Source organism: Malaya genurostris, chromosome 1, assembly GCF_030247185.1.
Source record: "Malaya genurostris strain Urasoe2022 chromosome 1, Malgen_1.1, whole genome shotgun sequence".
Lineage (NCBI taxonomy): Eukaryota > Metazoa > Arthropoda > Insecta > Diptera > Culicidae > Malaya > Malaya genurostris.
Window position 1 is genome coordinate 4,773,516 of NC_080570.1, and position 15,140 is coordinate 4,788,655.

Genomic DNA, 15,140 nt, shown 5'->3' on the forward strand with positions numbered 1-15,140 from the left:
AATGAAACGGAGTTTATGTCAGATGTTGTAAGTATTATTACTACAGAAACCACCATGTCTCGACATAATGCTAGTGCGGTGGAAATTGTGCGAGTTAAACTATTATTCAACAGATCCCTGATCGGGCAGTGCATGTCACTTCCAAATCTAGCAATGCCAGGTGACATGCAGCTAGTGAATGTCCACGAGTGCGGCAACAACACAAAAAAAAGCTGGGTTCGATTCGGATATAACCAGATCATGTTGCAAACAATCAACGTCGTCCAGTTTTTTGCCCAATCGTGTATGTTTTTTTTCTATTCGAAAGGCAGCTACCAGGAAAAGAATCCAGTTACCGTACGAACCTTTTTTTTTTTCAATATATATATATATATATATATATATATATATATATATATATATATATATATATATATATATATATATATATATATATATATATATATATATATATATATATATATATTGTTTATTGATTAATCATGTAATTTGATATTGTCAGGATTTAGGACAGTGACTTGATTCCATAAAACATTGCTTCGATTCTTGTCGGAATTTGCTTATATTACTACTAGAGAATCTGCTTATATTACTACTACTACTACTATTTTTTACACGCTAGACACGTTCATGTCGGGTGTGGACCAAAAAACAAACTTTATTCTCTCATGAAACATTATTTTTAGGTGACACGTTCCTTCATATTCTGAAAACACGAACGCGATCACACTTCGGAGGCGTATTTGGCTCTGATGACCGATTTTCACAAACCTAAATTCAAATGAAACTGATTTTCAGTTCCGGAGGTGACGAGTGCTCATAACGGCAAGGCGTTGTTAAGAGCGACGATCAGAGCTACTAAATGTCACTATCAACTAGCAACTTTGCACGACGAAGATTGGAAAGTTTATTTTACTGGCCTGCTGCCAACCAGGCTCTACCAATCATCATATATTGAGTGTCTGAGAGCCGATCTGTCATAACTTAAATTCTCTTGATATTATACTCACCAGGACGCTCATTGATTGCCGATGCGATTGATATTATCTTCATTTCTCCTGTCACTGATTGATTACGATGTGACTAAATATTAATCAAGCAGCATAAACATTGAATTAAACTCATGTACACCAATAAACTCCGAAATCCGATGACTTTTTACTAAGAAGAATTAACTTTATCAATTTATGTTTATGTTAGTACTCTCATGGATTTTTTTTACTTCAACAGGGAATAGGAGAATGAGAGAGAGAACAAAATGCGTCACCTGTCTTTGACTGAGTATACTTCTACTTGGTCATTGAACTATCCAGTATCTCATTTGACAGACACTTTGACCGTACCGATTACAGTTGACGATGATTTTAGTCAGTCTGTCAGTCTGACTTCAAACCTCAGGAACATCTTGCTTGCCATACCAGTACCTTTCGACCGAATTTCTCCACTTAAATCGACCTGTCCGCATCGCTCACATCCTCCTCAACGATGACAGTGACGTATTGTTGATCTGGAAGGGTTTTTAAGTCCTTCTTTACATGAGTCTCATCGTCCATCAAAACGCATGCATCCGGACACTGCAAAAGACGTGAATACAATTTCCGGGCCCTTGTTGCTGCTCGCTTCTTCTGTTCTACACTTTGTTTCGAGATTTTCTGCTTCTTCTGGGTATTCAGGTGATTTCGCCTCTTGATACGCTGGATCATTCCGATACTCGTTCCTGCTTTTTTGGTCAAATCACATTGACATTGATTGTTCTTCATGATTAGAGATACCACTTTTTGGTCCAGTTTCGGGTTGGAAGAACCGGATTTTCTGCCTCTTCCTGGTAGCTCATCCAAAGAATAGTGTTCCCCAAACTTATTAATGCTATTTTCAACACTAGCATGATGAATTCCAAACCGCTTCGCCAATTTTCGCATAGTAATACCCTTCTCATTTAGTCATGTGTACAGAACCTTAATTTTTACTTCCTTTTCAATACGCGATATTTTGAAAACGCAGAACTTCAACCAAAGTAAACAAACGAAAGCTGACAGCCAAACGCACAGCATGCTGTGATCTGAGCATAAAAAACCACCACAAATACATGCGTACAACACAAATGTATGTGGATAGCTTATTTTCGATACACTCCTTACTTAATTGGACTCAAAACTATTCTAATTTGTAGGAATATTTGTTGCTGACCATTCAAATCAATTTTGGCTACTGCGGCCACCGGAATCCGGCTTCAGAAATTGTAGTCAAAAACTGGCAGTGGTTCTCACTCACTTTTCCACGGGGTGAATCAAAGAATTCGGTACTTGGATTCGGAACATGGATTTGGATTCTAGACCTGGACCGAGATTGTGAACCTGAACTCCTGACAGAGACCTTAACTTAGATTTTGAACCAGTATTTTGCCCTTGGACTGAATTTGGACTAGATTCTGGACCTGAGTTCTCTAGGATTCCTCATTTCTAAACTTGAACTGACAGAGATTCTAAACCGAGAACAGAATTCTGAGCTCCAGGGCCCGACAAGTTTTCTGGATCTTAATACAGAATCTGGACATGGATTGTGAACCAGAATTCTGACAGAAAAATTCTGAATCTGAAGCAGAAATCTTGGATTCTGAGCATGGAGAACTACTGACGTAGATTTTGAGTCTAAATCTGGAGCAGGATCCTGGACCTGGATTCAGGATTTTAAACAAGATTTTTAATCTGATAATTTTACATGCACAGAATTCTTGGGTTGGATTCTAGGTGTAAATTTTGCAGTCTAACTAGGGACTTTAATTCTGGATCTGAGCTCTGTACCTGCATTCTGGATAAAAATTCTGACCTTGGATCTGTATTCTGAACCAGTATTCTCTGCTTGGATTCTGAAGCTTGACATGAATGGGGTAGCTTGACCTAACCTCTGAATATGAAATTGAGATCTGAATGCAGAACCTGAATTCTTAACCTGAATTCGGGACTTCGATTCTGCATCTGGATTCTGGAACGAGATACTGGACCTTAACTCTTGACCTAGGGATATGAATTTTGAACTTGGACCCAGATTCGGGATCAAAATTCTTGACAGAGTTTTTACCTGAACCTAGATTCTGAATCTGGATTCAGGAAAATAATTCTCAACTTGGACTTGGACTTTGGTTCAGGGCCAGAATCCTGATCTCGGATTTGGATTCAGGACCGGAACTCCTGACAGAGTTTTGGAACCTGAAACTGGGTCCTGAACCTTGAATTTTCACCTGAATACTGGATCTAGTTTCAGAACACGGGCCTGAATTCCTGAGCGGAAAACGGAATCGGAATTTTGTCTTTTCGTCTACATGTCCAAAAAGTTCCATTGAAATACCATTGAAATTAAGAGCTAAATTCAGTATAAAGAAAACGCAAAAATGAATATAGGAAGGAATAGGTAGTAGGCTTTGCTTTATGTGCTCAATATACAAGATTGCACCTTTCGTCCTGTCCTGTGCGAAGACCACCAACGCATCAGGTTGAACACCATAACGAAAACGTTACTGTTTCAAAGTAGGCTATGAACTCTTATCCAACTGTCAATGGCTATGATGATGATGATGATGAAATTACATTCTCAACTTTGTGCGTTTCAGATTATACAATCAAATTTAATATCATTCGGCACCACTCAATTGGTACGAATCGTAATCGAAATAAAAACAAAACGTTTCACTGAAACTACGAATGGAGCTATTTCAGGGAGTTGCCTCGAAGTGATATAACCCGTTTAGCGGTTTAGCAAATTATTGCTGTTCTTATTGCGACTTTCATAATTGATGATCTTAGTTGATATGCGGAAACCGGTGACCCGAAACAATTAATGAACGCGCGAACGAAGCTGCCGAAACGGTTTGGAGCGTGCCCCCCAATTGGTAAAGAGATCGAATTAACAGCTTCGCCCGCCCCCCGAAAAGTATTATAAATTATCGCCGACGACCAACGACTAGTTCAGCAAACTCAAATTAAGTAAACTGTTCAGAGGGAAAATTGCGTTATTACTTCACGGTCCAACGCAAGAAGGACGCCTGCAATGAGTAGTAATTCATGACCCATTTCATCGTAAATCGTTCTACGTGGGTTCGAGTGCTATAAATAAACCTTTAAAAAAATTGATAATAACACATTGCAGCAAGTTGAGTAAAGTTCATGTCTTGCGGAAACTGGTCGGCATTGAATTTGTCTGGTTTTGTTATACCCTTGCTTGTAACCTGATTTGTTTACGAAAAATAAATATAGCAAAAATCTGGTTGATTTCCGTTGATTTTGTTTTGTGCGATTTTCGAAGTCGAACTTATTCAAAATTAATTATTCAACAAGCTATGTTTAGGTATGGGATACAGAAGAAAGGATAAGCAAATCATTTTGATATTTTTATACACTTTTAATAAGTGATAAATAATGCATTTTCGCCCAATTCGCCCTAGTCTAACTCAGAAGACAAAATAATAAACGGGTCTTTTTAAGCATGTCTACAAAAGAACGTCTAAGCTGACCCGAAGAGGCGAATGACCTTGGTGTTAAAGCATCTATAATTGAAACCAAACAGAACAAACAAATCCTCTTTATCACGCTCTCGGTAACGTCGGCTCGAAGATGCCTTGTTTGGAATCTTTTCATTCTTTTGCGCTTGCGATACATAATGTAAACGTAAATCTTTTTTCAGGTTGATGCAAATGGTACAGAATTTTACGATGGCAGTCCGATTGCAGCGCTGCGATCGGACCGATGCGGCTCGACAAAGTTTACTGAGTATATTTGACAGTTCGATAGTTATTTTTTGACACTGCAAAGAAAATTATAATATCAATTCTTTAGTTAAAATTAGTTCCAGTGCAAAATGAACCCAAATAACTTTTTAAATTTGACTACTCGACACAAAATAATCCCTCAAGTGTCAGATTTCAACCAAAAGTTAAAATTAACCGCGAAATGGTTCACAGCGTGAAAAGAAAATTTGCAAAAAAAATCCTCATTTCAGATGTTTTTCAACGAAGTGCGAATTCTTACAAAAGTAAACAAATCGAGTTTCTCTCTCCTACGTCCTTCTTTGAAAAAAAAACAGCTGATTTTAGATTTTTTGTGAAAAGTTTCTGTGTAATAGTTTTTTATACTTTTTCAGTTAAGTAAAATACATTGTCGAAGTAAGTTTTTCTCGAAGATTCTCTTGCGTTTTCTGAATTAGTTAAAATTTGACAGTCGGGCAGGTACATTTTATCGAGTAGGTAAATTTGACTAAACCTGCGGTCCATTTCAAAGTTTGACTGGTTAAAAGTTAACTGGCCTTATTTTGGACGAAAAAACAAAACGATATCAAGTGGTATAATAATCACAATACAGAGAACGTTTGACAAGTGATTTTAACGTTTTGTTTGGGGTATTTTATAAGTAATTATAAATTTGTATTAGTGTCGGAAAATAATTATCGAACTATCAAAAATAACCATGCTTTCGAGGAGGGTTGTTTTTGACAATGACAAACTAACTGTGCGACTGTCAAATTTTAGCTAAAAGTTAGAATTATTCGCGAGTTGGTTCACAGCCTTAGTTAAATTCAACTTAACTAAAATTACTGCTCGACTGTAAAATTTTAACTAAAAGTAAAAAAAAATCGCGAAATGATCCATATGCGTGTGAGTTCGATAGTTAGTTTTCGACTCTGAACAAAAATTTAAATTTCTAGTAACAAATTTCTGTGTTATTTTGTGTCAAAGAAACTATCCCAATAAAAAGTTTCAACATATTATCAAACGAAGTAAGTTTTCCTGGAAGGTATTCCCACTGTGAAATGGGGTCACCACGAAGGCTGTGAACCATTTCGTGGTTAATTTCAACTTTTGGTTGAAATCCGACACTCGGGTGGTTACATTGATGTTGTCAAAAATAACCCTCGAAAGTATGGTTATTTTTGACAGAACGATGGTTATTTTCCGACACTGAAAAAAATCTTGCAAAGAAAATTCTAATATCAATTCTTTAGTTAAAATTATTTTCAGTGGAAAATAAACCCAAATAACTTTCCATCCGTCAAACTTTGAAATGGGCCGCAGTTTTAGTTAAATTTAACTACTCGACACAAAATAACCGCTCATATTTCAACCAAAAGTTGAAATTAACCGCGAAATGATTCACAGCCTATGAAATGGGGTATTTTTACTGAGAAACGGGGTCATGTTAAATAAACCCAGAAAACTTTTCATCCGCCAAACTTTGAATTCGATAAAAATTATCTGTCGAAATGTCAATTTTTTACTAAAAATCAAACTCATTCAAAAAATTGTCTACAGGCTTATATTCTTTCTCCGAATCTCGGCAAACCTTTTCCGAGATTTGAAATGCTCGGTATTTTTAATCTGATACAGTGGCGTATTTAGGAGGGAGGGGGGCGGTGTTGAGAGAGCATTCGGCAATGGCGCAACGTTTTTAGGGGGGCGGCAAACCAATCCTCGGGATCTTTGTTTTTGTTTTGCTCGCCCAGGCCATCTTTCCGGAGATGGAGTTCAGATTCGTTTTTTTTTGCTCACTAAACCAACGATGGAGGCGGCAAATCTCTTATTTTGCCCCGGGCACCAATATTCCTCGGTACACCACTGATCTAATAGATACTTTTCATTTATCGAGATTTTCGTTTTCGTGCAGATGATAAATTCCCGAGAATTTCGTCGTTTCCGAAAAAAATTGAAATTATCGGTATTTCTGCATTCAAGATTTTGCCGAAATGTTTAGCATTTGAAGACAAACACTAGGAAACGTTTTAAGTGCAAATGACAGTAAAAAACGCTTAACTTCGAAAATCCTCGTAAAAAACCGTGAAGCTTCGGAAATCCATAGAAAAAAATCGATAGTAATATATCATTAAATTATCATTAGCGTTATGTTGGCGTATAGTGGAATGAAACCAGTTCTACTAGATTTGCCACAATGGTTATTTCATTAGTATTTAACACGTTCTTTCTGGTAATATTCGAAGCTGAAACAGTTTTATTGAAATATTAATATTAATTATATCAATTATAGATATTAAGCTAATGTCACGGATACCAAAAACATACTTTTTGATGATAATTTGAAGAAGATAAACAATTTTTGTTTTGTAGCATTATGAGATAACTTGGCAACTTTGCGAAACCAAATGGGATGAAAACAAAGCGCAATCAAGTGAACGAAGTGAAAAACTTTCATCTCATATGTTTGAAGACTTTTATTGCTTGTCGGGTAATTTTTGAAATTTTTAATCGTTAACTAAACAAGTGGCAAGTGAACATAACTAACTAATTAAGTCATCCAGCATTCAATGGTAGTGTAATTGTGCGAAATAGTGATCATGTTTTGAGACGAATCGATTAGTAGATATTCAGAAACATGACGAACTGTAAATCTTGAGACGAAAATGTGTCCTAAATTGAAAAGTGAGTTTATTTTATATGAAAAAAACGATCACCGAAGAATTTAAAACCATTTCTTTCAATAGGAAAGTGTGACAATAGCTTTTTAAATCATTTTAAAACATTTCACAGTTTGCTTCCGGTAGGTTGTAAAATATTATTCATGTTCAAAGTTATGAGGTGAAGGGATGAGATGGAAATAGGAGCTCAGATGAAATAGCGAGCCGTTGCCCTACAAATATTCACTGCAGAAATTACCAACCGGTTGAAGGCGAAATTCATTCGGAATCGGTTGTTGCACTGCATTCTGCATTGATTCGGATTATATTGAATTCCACTTGGAATTCTGAATGAAAATTTTTCGCCCATTCGGATTTGATTCGGAATTCATCCTGAACTGATAATGTGGGTAAGTATCGTAGCAATTGAACTAGACTGCGTAACAGTTAAAGAAACGAATAATTTTGATTTACTTGAAGAATTTTGAGAAAAGAAGACGATCCTAATTGAAGAGCTTAATCGGTATTAAAAACTTGTTAAAGAAAAAAGTCACTTATCGTTACTCAGTTTTAAACTGAAGTAAAATTGCTACTTCGAAGTTTTGCCAAATTTCACCTGTTTACCGAGATTCAGATAAATTATAATCTTCAATCTACTGATTTTGGTAGTATGGTCGATTGCTGTTAAAAACGGTAATTAACAAAACCATGGTATGACATTCCGAATTGCCGAGAATTCGGAAATGATCAACCGGATATTTTGGAAGCGACTGTTTTTGCAAAATACAAACAGCTTGATTGTTTTCAGTGAAAGCTATCCTAGCAAAGTACTAGGGTAACAGAGGTATTTTGGCCACTTCATATATTTTGGCCCACCTAACAAACTTTATCGATTTCATCGGATTTTATCGATGTTAAGTAACTCATTTTACATCAATTTGAAGCTAATCACATTAAATTACCTATTGCGGAAGGGGTTTTTAAAGATATTACAATATTTGGTGGATATTTTTATAAAGTGGGCCAAAATAAAATCAATCCTAAAGTGGGCCAAAATACCTCTGTTACCCTACAATACAACAAAATTTCAATTGCAACGTTAAACTGCTCGAAATTCTCTGATATGCATAAATAATAGAGCATCCCTACGCCCTACAGTGTAAGCACACGAAAAGTGTTCCCCTTGATATGACCCTGTACATGAACTGTCATGACGTTGTTGCTATGCGGTTGCGTCAAACAGCATAACAAAAACATTGGATTTTTCATTCGTTTTTTTTTCTCGATATCCTACGTGTGCACGAAATCGATGCTGTGAAATCATCTTATTTTTGACCCTGAATCAAGTGTTTAGAAGAAAAAAATTTTTATGCCTGTCCTTTCCGCAGGATAGCTATGTTTTGCGATCTTCCTAAGAACAAAGAAATCCCGGAGAAAAAGGTGAATAGATGAGCGAAAAAACATGAACGGAACCACTCGTAGTAAATTTGGCCCCCTGATCGGTGTTTTGCATGCCGGACATACAAGCTGCAAGTTTCTCGTAAGTAAAATCGTGCTTTGGTTTTTTTTCTCAAATGAATGGTGCCATATATCAATTCCACTTCGAACCCGCGCAGATTTATGCGGCAAAAAATGCGGAGGTTCTGACCTGTCACGAGGAACCACTGGAAACACTGTGTCCCCGATCGGGCTGGGTTGAACTTGACCCGTTGCAGATCTGGCAGGCTGCCAGCGATTGCATCGAGCGGGCTGTGCAGAATTTGCTTCTGTTGGATATCGATCCGAGGGACATCGTGGCGGTGGGTGTTTGCAATCAGCGCGAGACCAGTCTGCTGTGGCAGAAGCGAGACGGACAGCCCTTATGTAATGCCATTGCCTGGTGCGATACGAGGACTACCGAGCTAATCGATGCATTGCTGACGCGGGTGAAGGGGAAAATTAATTTTCTGAAAACTGTTTGCGGATTACCGTTTGCCAACTGCTTCAGTGCCCTCAAGGTACGATGGATGCTGGACAATGTGATAGAAGAAGGGGTGCATGGAGACGGAGAGGAGCTTCTGTTCGGGACATTGGATAGCTGGATCATATGGAATCTGACGGGTGGGACGAACGGAGGCATTCACGTTACCGATGTAACGAACGCCTCGCGCACGATGCTGATGAGTTTGGACGGTTTGGAATGGGATACCAGGTTGTGCCATTTTTTCAAAATTCCGCAAAATATTTTGCCCAACATTAGGAGCTGCTCGGAAATCTACGGTTACATCGGTGAAGGGTCACTCAGTGGTGTACCGATTACGAGCGTGAGTTGTCCCTTCTTTTTTGTCAATTGAATAGATGACGAATTTGATTAATTTTTCCACAGTGCATTGGTGATCAACATGCAGCTTTACTAGGGCAACTTTGTCTGAGTGCAGGTCAGGTTACGTGTAATTTGGACGACGGTACGTACCTACTGTTCAACACTGCTCAGGAGATAATCGATTCGGACCATGGTCTTCTGTCTACGGTTGCATTTAAACTAGGCCCAGAAGCCGAAACATTTTACGCTTTGGAAGGTGCGATTCCTCACACAGGAAACACGATCAACTGGTTGCGCGAGAATCTGCAACTGCCAACCCAGAACGGTTCTATGTCCCAAAGTATCCTCAGTGATTCAGCGATGCTATCGTCGGTGTGCGCAAAAAGTCCGCTCGCAACGTACTGCAGTGAACCGGGTGGTTTCAAGACCAACCACAATAACTACGATGTAATACTGGTTCCGGCCTTCAGCGGATATTACACACCATACTGGCGATACAAAACCCAAGGTTTACTGTTCGGACTAACTCTACAGACGACGGCAACGCAAATTATGCTGTCTGCCTACGAAGCCGCATGTTTTCAGGTGCGCGAAATATTGGAATCCCTAGCGAAGGACTGTCGGATGTGGCCAACGCTGACGAAGCTGGTGGCCGGTGGTGATTTAAGCGAAAAATCGTTCTTTATGCAAATGCTAGCCGACTTGGGTGGAATCAGCATCGAACGGCCGCAAAGCTCAACACCGGTCTGCCTCGGGACAATGCTGGCAGCCGGGCTGGCCGTCGACGTTCTGACACTGGATGATTTCCGAGCCAGTTGCATTCCCCCAATCGACTATTATACACCAACGCTTAGCTCTAGTCGTGAGTCTTATCCGTAAGAACCGTTTTATAATTGCTTTCTGACACAAATTATTTACAGAACGAGACATGAAATACCGCAAGTGGAAGGTAGCGGTTGATCGATGCCTCAACTTTGACTGTGCCTCCGAAACCGATCTTACCAGGTTCCACCAGGAAGAACACGGTAGGTTCGGCTACATAAGAAAAAAAACATAATAAATAGTTCACCATTTCAGATCCGGAGCGTTCGGTTCGATGCTCGATTCCGGGAGGGCTCTACATAGTGTCTTCGTTTGCACTTATGGTGCTTGCACAAATACTCCAGCAACGGGGAAACTCTTAGTTCACAACGCCCGGGGCGATTATTTTATTCTAATTTTATCTGTAGAGGATATTTCTCGCATATGTTCTGACCTCAAATAGAAAATATTTGAATTGCTTTTAATTGACAGGCGAACCGTTGAAAGTCAAATGTCTAATTAAAATGTTAAACCTTGTTACGCTTTAGTACCTCTGTTCTCCTCATATATCAAACTGATGGTTGGATATATTTTTGGTCGAAGCTCGGCTTCTATCGAACCCTAACAATTACAGATAAACTTTTGTTTTTAATAACAAAGCAGAAGAGGATTGGCAACGGCACCAACAACGAAAAAAAAACACGAATTGTAGGACTGTGCGGTGACTATGATTTATCATCGGTGACGCTCTGTTTCTTGTCCTTAATTTTCTTCACACCACTCTTATACTGCTCAAAATCGTCGAAAAGATTTTTCTTCCGCTCCTCCAGCTGTTGCTTCCGTTCCTGAAAGTCCTGTTTCTTCTCGGCAATCCGTTCCTGCAAGTTTTCCTTTTTATCCTTGTACATCTGAACAAGCTTGGCCTTCGAGGGCATCGGTTTGATGTAGCCCCACTGAACGAGGTATTTGATGGAGATAGTTGTACCGCCTAAAATCGAGAAAATGACCACGTATTCGGTCCGATAAAAAACGAAACCGCTTTCATACAAACCTAACGTCACGGTGTATCGTGCCGGTGTTGCGATTTTGTACAGCAAATAGGCAATCGCAATGTGGCCCAGGCTGGAATCGCGCACTGGGTTAATCAACTTCTCCGATAAGCCCATCGTTTCCAGTAACGCTATCACGTCCACACCGCTTGTCGAGACGTAATAGAAACCACCGAACCAAAACACCGATGTTATGCAATGGACCGGAACCAGCACATACCAGTATTCTTTGTACATCTTTCTGAAGCGTGCCACCAGTCCAAGCTTGGCTGGTTCCTCCGATGCAGCCGGAGGCTCATCCTCCTTCTTGCTACTGCTGAACTGTCGTAATGGAAACGCCTGTCGATACGTGGGAACCAAAATACTTCGACACTGGACACTGGTATTGGATTTAGGTTGTTCGTCAATCCAACAGCAGGGGGGCAACAAAACACGATGTGAGCACACGACTAAACTCCTAAATTGAGCAGCGTTGTTTTGAAAAAGTTTGTTTTGCATCGGAAACCGGTTTGCGGATGATCGAATCATCATCCCAGCCATGGACAGCCGCGACAAGTTCAGTAGCGACATTTTTTCCGTGTTTGAACACCAACAAACACGTCATAAAGTTCGATTTTTTTTCTTTCACTCACTGAACCATTTATTTAAAATATTAAAACGATTTTGTAATCGCAAATAGTTCCCAATGATGCTGCGGTGTTTACGTGAAAGCCCTTCTTTGCACTAGTACTATATATGTCACGTTTTCAGCGGTATGCTCGTTCGTCTGCTTTGACGTTGTTCACTGTAAATCTTAAGCAGCCCTTACACGTGACAATATTATTGTCAATCCAAAGTATTGTCAATACCGTCAATCCAATTGACTTGGTAACTTGAGTCCGCATTTTTCGAGAAAATCAAGCGTTTGGAGCTTCAAATATTGCAAATGAACATTGAAATATTGAGAGATGAGTTCATTGCACATATTTGGCAGTTTCCTCTCTGGAGAGAAAGTATTGTCGGATTGATGAGCAGTTTTGATTTTTTGACAATATTTTCGTCAATCCAATGAAGTTTCCATTACACGATCAAAAGTATTGTCAATACTCCTTGTATTGACAATAATATTGTCTCGTGTAAGGGCTGCTTTACATCAACTGCCAGCATAAACTTTCACATTTTTTTCATATTACTGACAGCTTTGAGTCACCCACATACAAAGAATTGGAGAACAGGGCTACCAGATAGTTTTATTTAAAACAAAATTCATCACGCTCATTAGCGGACCTTACACGATCATTACTAAAAAATAATATCATCTTAGTGAACGTGTATGGTGCAGTAATGACGAGTTTTCTATTCAAATTTGAAATATCATCACAAAGTCATCATTAAAAATGACAAAAATAATTAGCGGCCCTTACACGAGAATTATTTTTGTCATTTTTAATGATAAGTAATGGTGTATTTCAAATTTGATAGAAAACCCGTCCTTACTGCACCATACACGTTCATTAAAATGATATTTTTTTAGTAATGACATTTTTAATGACTCGTGTAAGGGCCATTATCCAGGGTGGCAAGTGACTGGGAAAACCGGGCAAAACCATAAACCAGACCCAGTCAGCTTGGAGTGAAATAAACCTTCAGTTCAGCAACGTCATCGCACGGCATCACATTCAACAAATCATGGTAATTGTATGGGTACGTAGTGCTGCTATTTTGGCGCGCACGAATTTAACATTTCTCTCCCCTACTTCTATGTACGAGATTTGATGCGAAGTCACCTGAGGCCGTCATGCTCACAAAAAAGGATGTTCCCAATGATTTGTTCTGGAAATGTGAGAGTTGGATATCTTGTTAATATGATGTCTTTGCATACACTCTAATCTTCGTGCAAATTATCATTCCGATTTCTAATCTATCCGTTTCATGCAGGCCCGTGCGCAGGGGGGGGGTTTGGGGGTTTTAACCCCCCCCATGAAGAATTTTTTTAAAATTAAGTTTCATGAACAATGGAGTACTTATTATATTAAAGTGCAAATAACTTGACAATTCATATTTTTTTATCAATTTTTGATCAATTTATAAACTGACATAATTTGAAACCCCTCCCCCCCCGCGCACGATCCTGTCAGAATTCGTTTTACATTTTTGGACACCCCCCTCTCCCCTTGAAACCCCCCCCATGGATGATTCCTGCGCACGGGCCTGGTTTCATGCAAATTATCATTTTATTATACCGATTATATCATTACTCATTTAGAATATAAACAAAATTGTATATTTGTTTGAGAACAAGAATGCTTAATTCGTATTCGCTCGAAAGTATGTGTTCGATACGGATGTAAGCAAAATTGTATGATACTAAATCTGCGAAAAACAAGCACAATAACGAATGAGGACGAATATAAGTCTTTATTGCAACTGATGGTTTGAAGTTAGATTGGCTTTGTTCTTTTGTATGTACGATGTTTAAAAGTGCGATTTTCCTCTAGCGCAATGTTTTTTTAGGGCGACAAAACAATATTCGGTGTTGGGACCGTTTTTTTCTCGCTTTTCGGTGGTGAAGTCAAAGGACCGTTTTTTTTTTGCTAAACCGATCCACCCCTACACGCAGGTAAAAAAATTGTGTACTGACGAGTCGAAGACGAAACATACAGTATATTGATTTAAATTTAGTTATTTAAACTAACGCTTTTTTGTGGAAACCATACATTTTGGTTTGTTCTTTGGAACAAAATGATTTCTTTCAAACTAATTTACAATGTAACTTTTGATACCATTATTTCGATTGGTATTCGTTTTCAACTTCTGAGCAATTATTTCTTTAATTGATATTGGAAACTTCTAAGGCATTTAACCCTTTTGTCGCAAGACGATCGAATTATTCACATACCACAATCAAGCTCTGTTAAAGATCCTGAAACTAAGAATCAGATCAATCAAATTTTAAAAACGAGTACAAACTGTATCTGCGAGAAAAAATTGGGTTCAGGAAAGAAGGAAAAATTTCACAGTTTTATAAAAAATCAAACTAATACGATTAATTTGAACAGTAGACTTAGTTGCATTTCTACACATATAAGATCATTTACCATTTTACTATTTTTTTTCTTGATGTGAAGGTACAGCAGTATAGAATCTCAAACTCAACTGAAATCAGCCGGAACAAAAATATTTTTCATTCGGCTAAACTAAAATTTTGATTCAAATCAAATAGATATCGTTGTTGATGTTGAAGGTTAGTTAATAACAATCTTATTCTACCTTGAATTCAACATAAATCAAATTTAAAAATCTATTGCTACAAGCTAATCAGCAATAAGCACAAGTTCTTCAAGTACAACACGCCATTTGTTTTTTTTCTCGACAATTTGCCTTATTATTTTTTCACACTTGTGACCGATATAAAATTTGCAATAAAATTTATACACAGGTTCGATCTACATCTTATTTTTCGGCTAAGAAAATCATACAAATGGAATGAAATTTAAATTGTTCTTACACACTAAACTGCTCGGTGATTTTATCATCTTTGGACGAGTTTAGAACAGACGAACTACCAAACATTTTCATTCAACTGATATATTCATCTCTATTCTGTATTTCGA

The 15,140-nt window shown here is 38.2% G+C and overlaps 2 protein-coding genes across 2 annotated transcripts; one reads left to right on the forward strand and one right to left on the reverse strand.

Moving 5' to 3' along the window:
- The first annotated feature begins 8,622 nt into the window (after positions 1 to 8,622).
- Positions 8,623 to 11,045, forward strand: LOC131430712 (glycerol kinase-like). The gene is made up of 5 exons (XM_058595903.1): positions 8,623 to 8,935; positions 9,012 to 9,698; positions 9,761 to 10,559; positions 10,618 to 10,722; positions 10,775 to 11,045. The coding sequence occupies exons 1-5, from the start codon at positions 8,858 to 8,860 to the stop codon at positions 10,879 to 10,881; spliced, it is 1,776 nt and encodes a 591-aa protein (XP_058451886.1). The 5' UTR covers positions 8,623 to 8,857; the 3' UTR covers positions 10,882 to 11,045.
- Positions 11,046 to 11,084: 39 nt separating this feature from the next.
- On the reverse strand, positions 11,085 to 12,652 carry LOC131430721 (uncharacterized protein C18orf19 homolog A). Its single transcript, XM_058595915.1, has 2 exons — positions 11,550 to 12,652; positions 11,085 to 11,486 (listed from the first exon to the last, which is right to left on the reverse strand). The coding sequence occupies exons 1-2, from the start codon at positions 12,115 to 12,117 to the stop codon at positions 11,224 to 11,226; spliced, it is 831 nt and encodes a 276-aa protein (XP_058451898.1). The 5' UTR covers positions 12,118 to 12,652; the 3' UTR covers positions 11,085 to 11,223.
- Between the last annotated feature and the right edge of the window lie 2,488 nt (positions 12,653 to 15,140).

Bases quoted from the DNA above. Each gene is read 5' to 3' on its own strand.
- LOC131430712 (XM_058595903.1), top strand. From the start codon at position 8,858: ATGAACGGAACCACTCGTAGTAAATTTGGCCCCCTGATCGGTGTTTTG. The intron at 9,699-9,760 runs GTGAGTTGTCCC...ATTTTTCCACAG, and splicing joins GTGGTGTACCGATTACGAGC to TGCATTGGTGATCAACATGC. The intron at 10,723-10,774 runs GTAGGTTCGGCT...TCACCATTTCAG, and splicing joins GTTCCACCAGGAAGAACACG to ATCCGGAGCGTTCGGTTCGA.
- LOC131430721 (XM_058595915.1), bottom strand. From the start codon at position 12,117: ATGTCGCTACTGAACTTGTCGCGGCTGTCCATGGCTGGGATGATGATT. The intron at 11,487-11,549 runs GTTTGTATGAAA...TCTCGATTTTAG, and splicing joins ACGATACACCGTGACGTTAG to GCGGTACAACTATCTCCATC.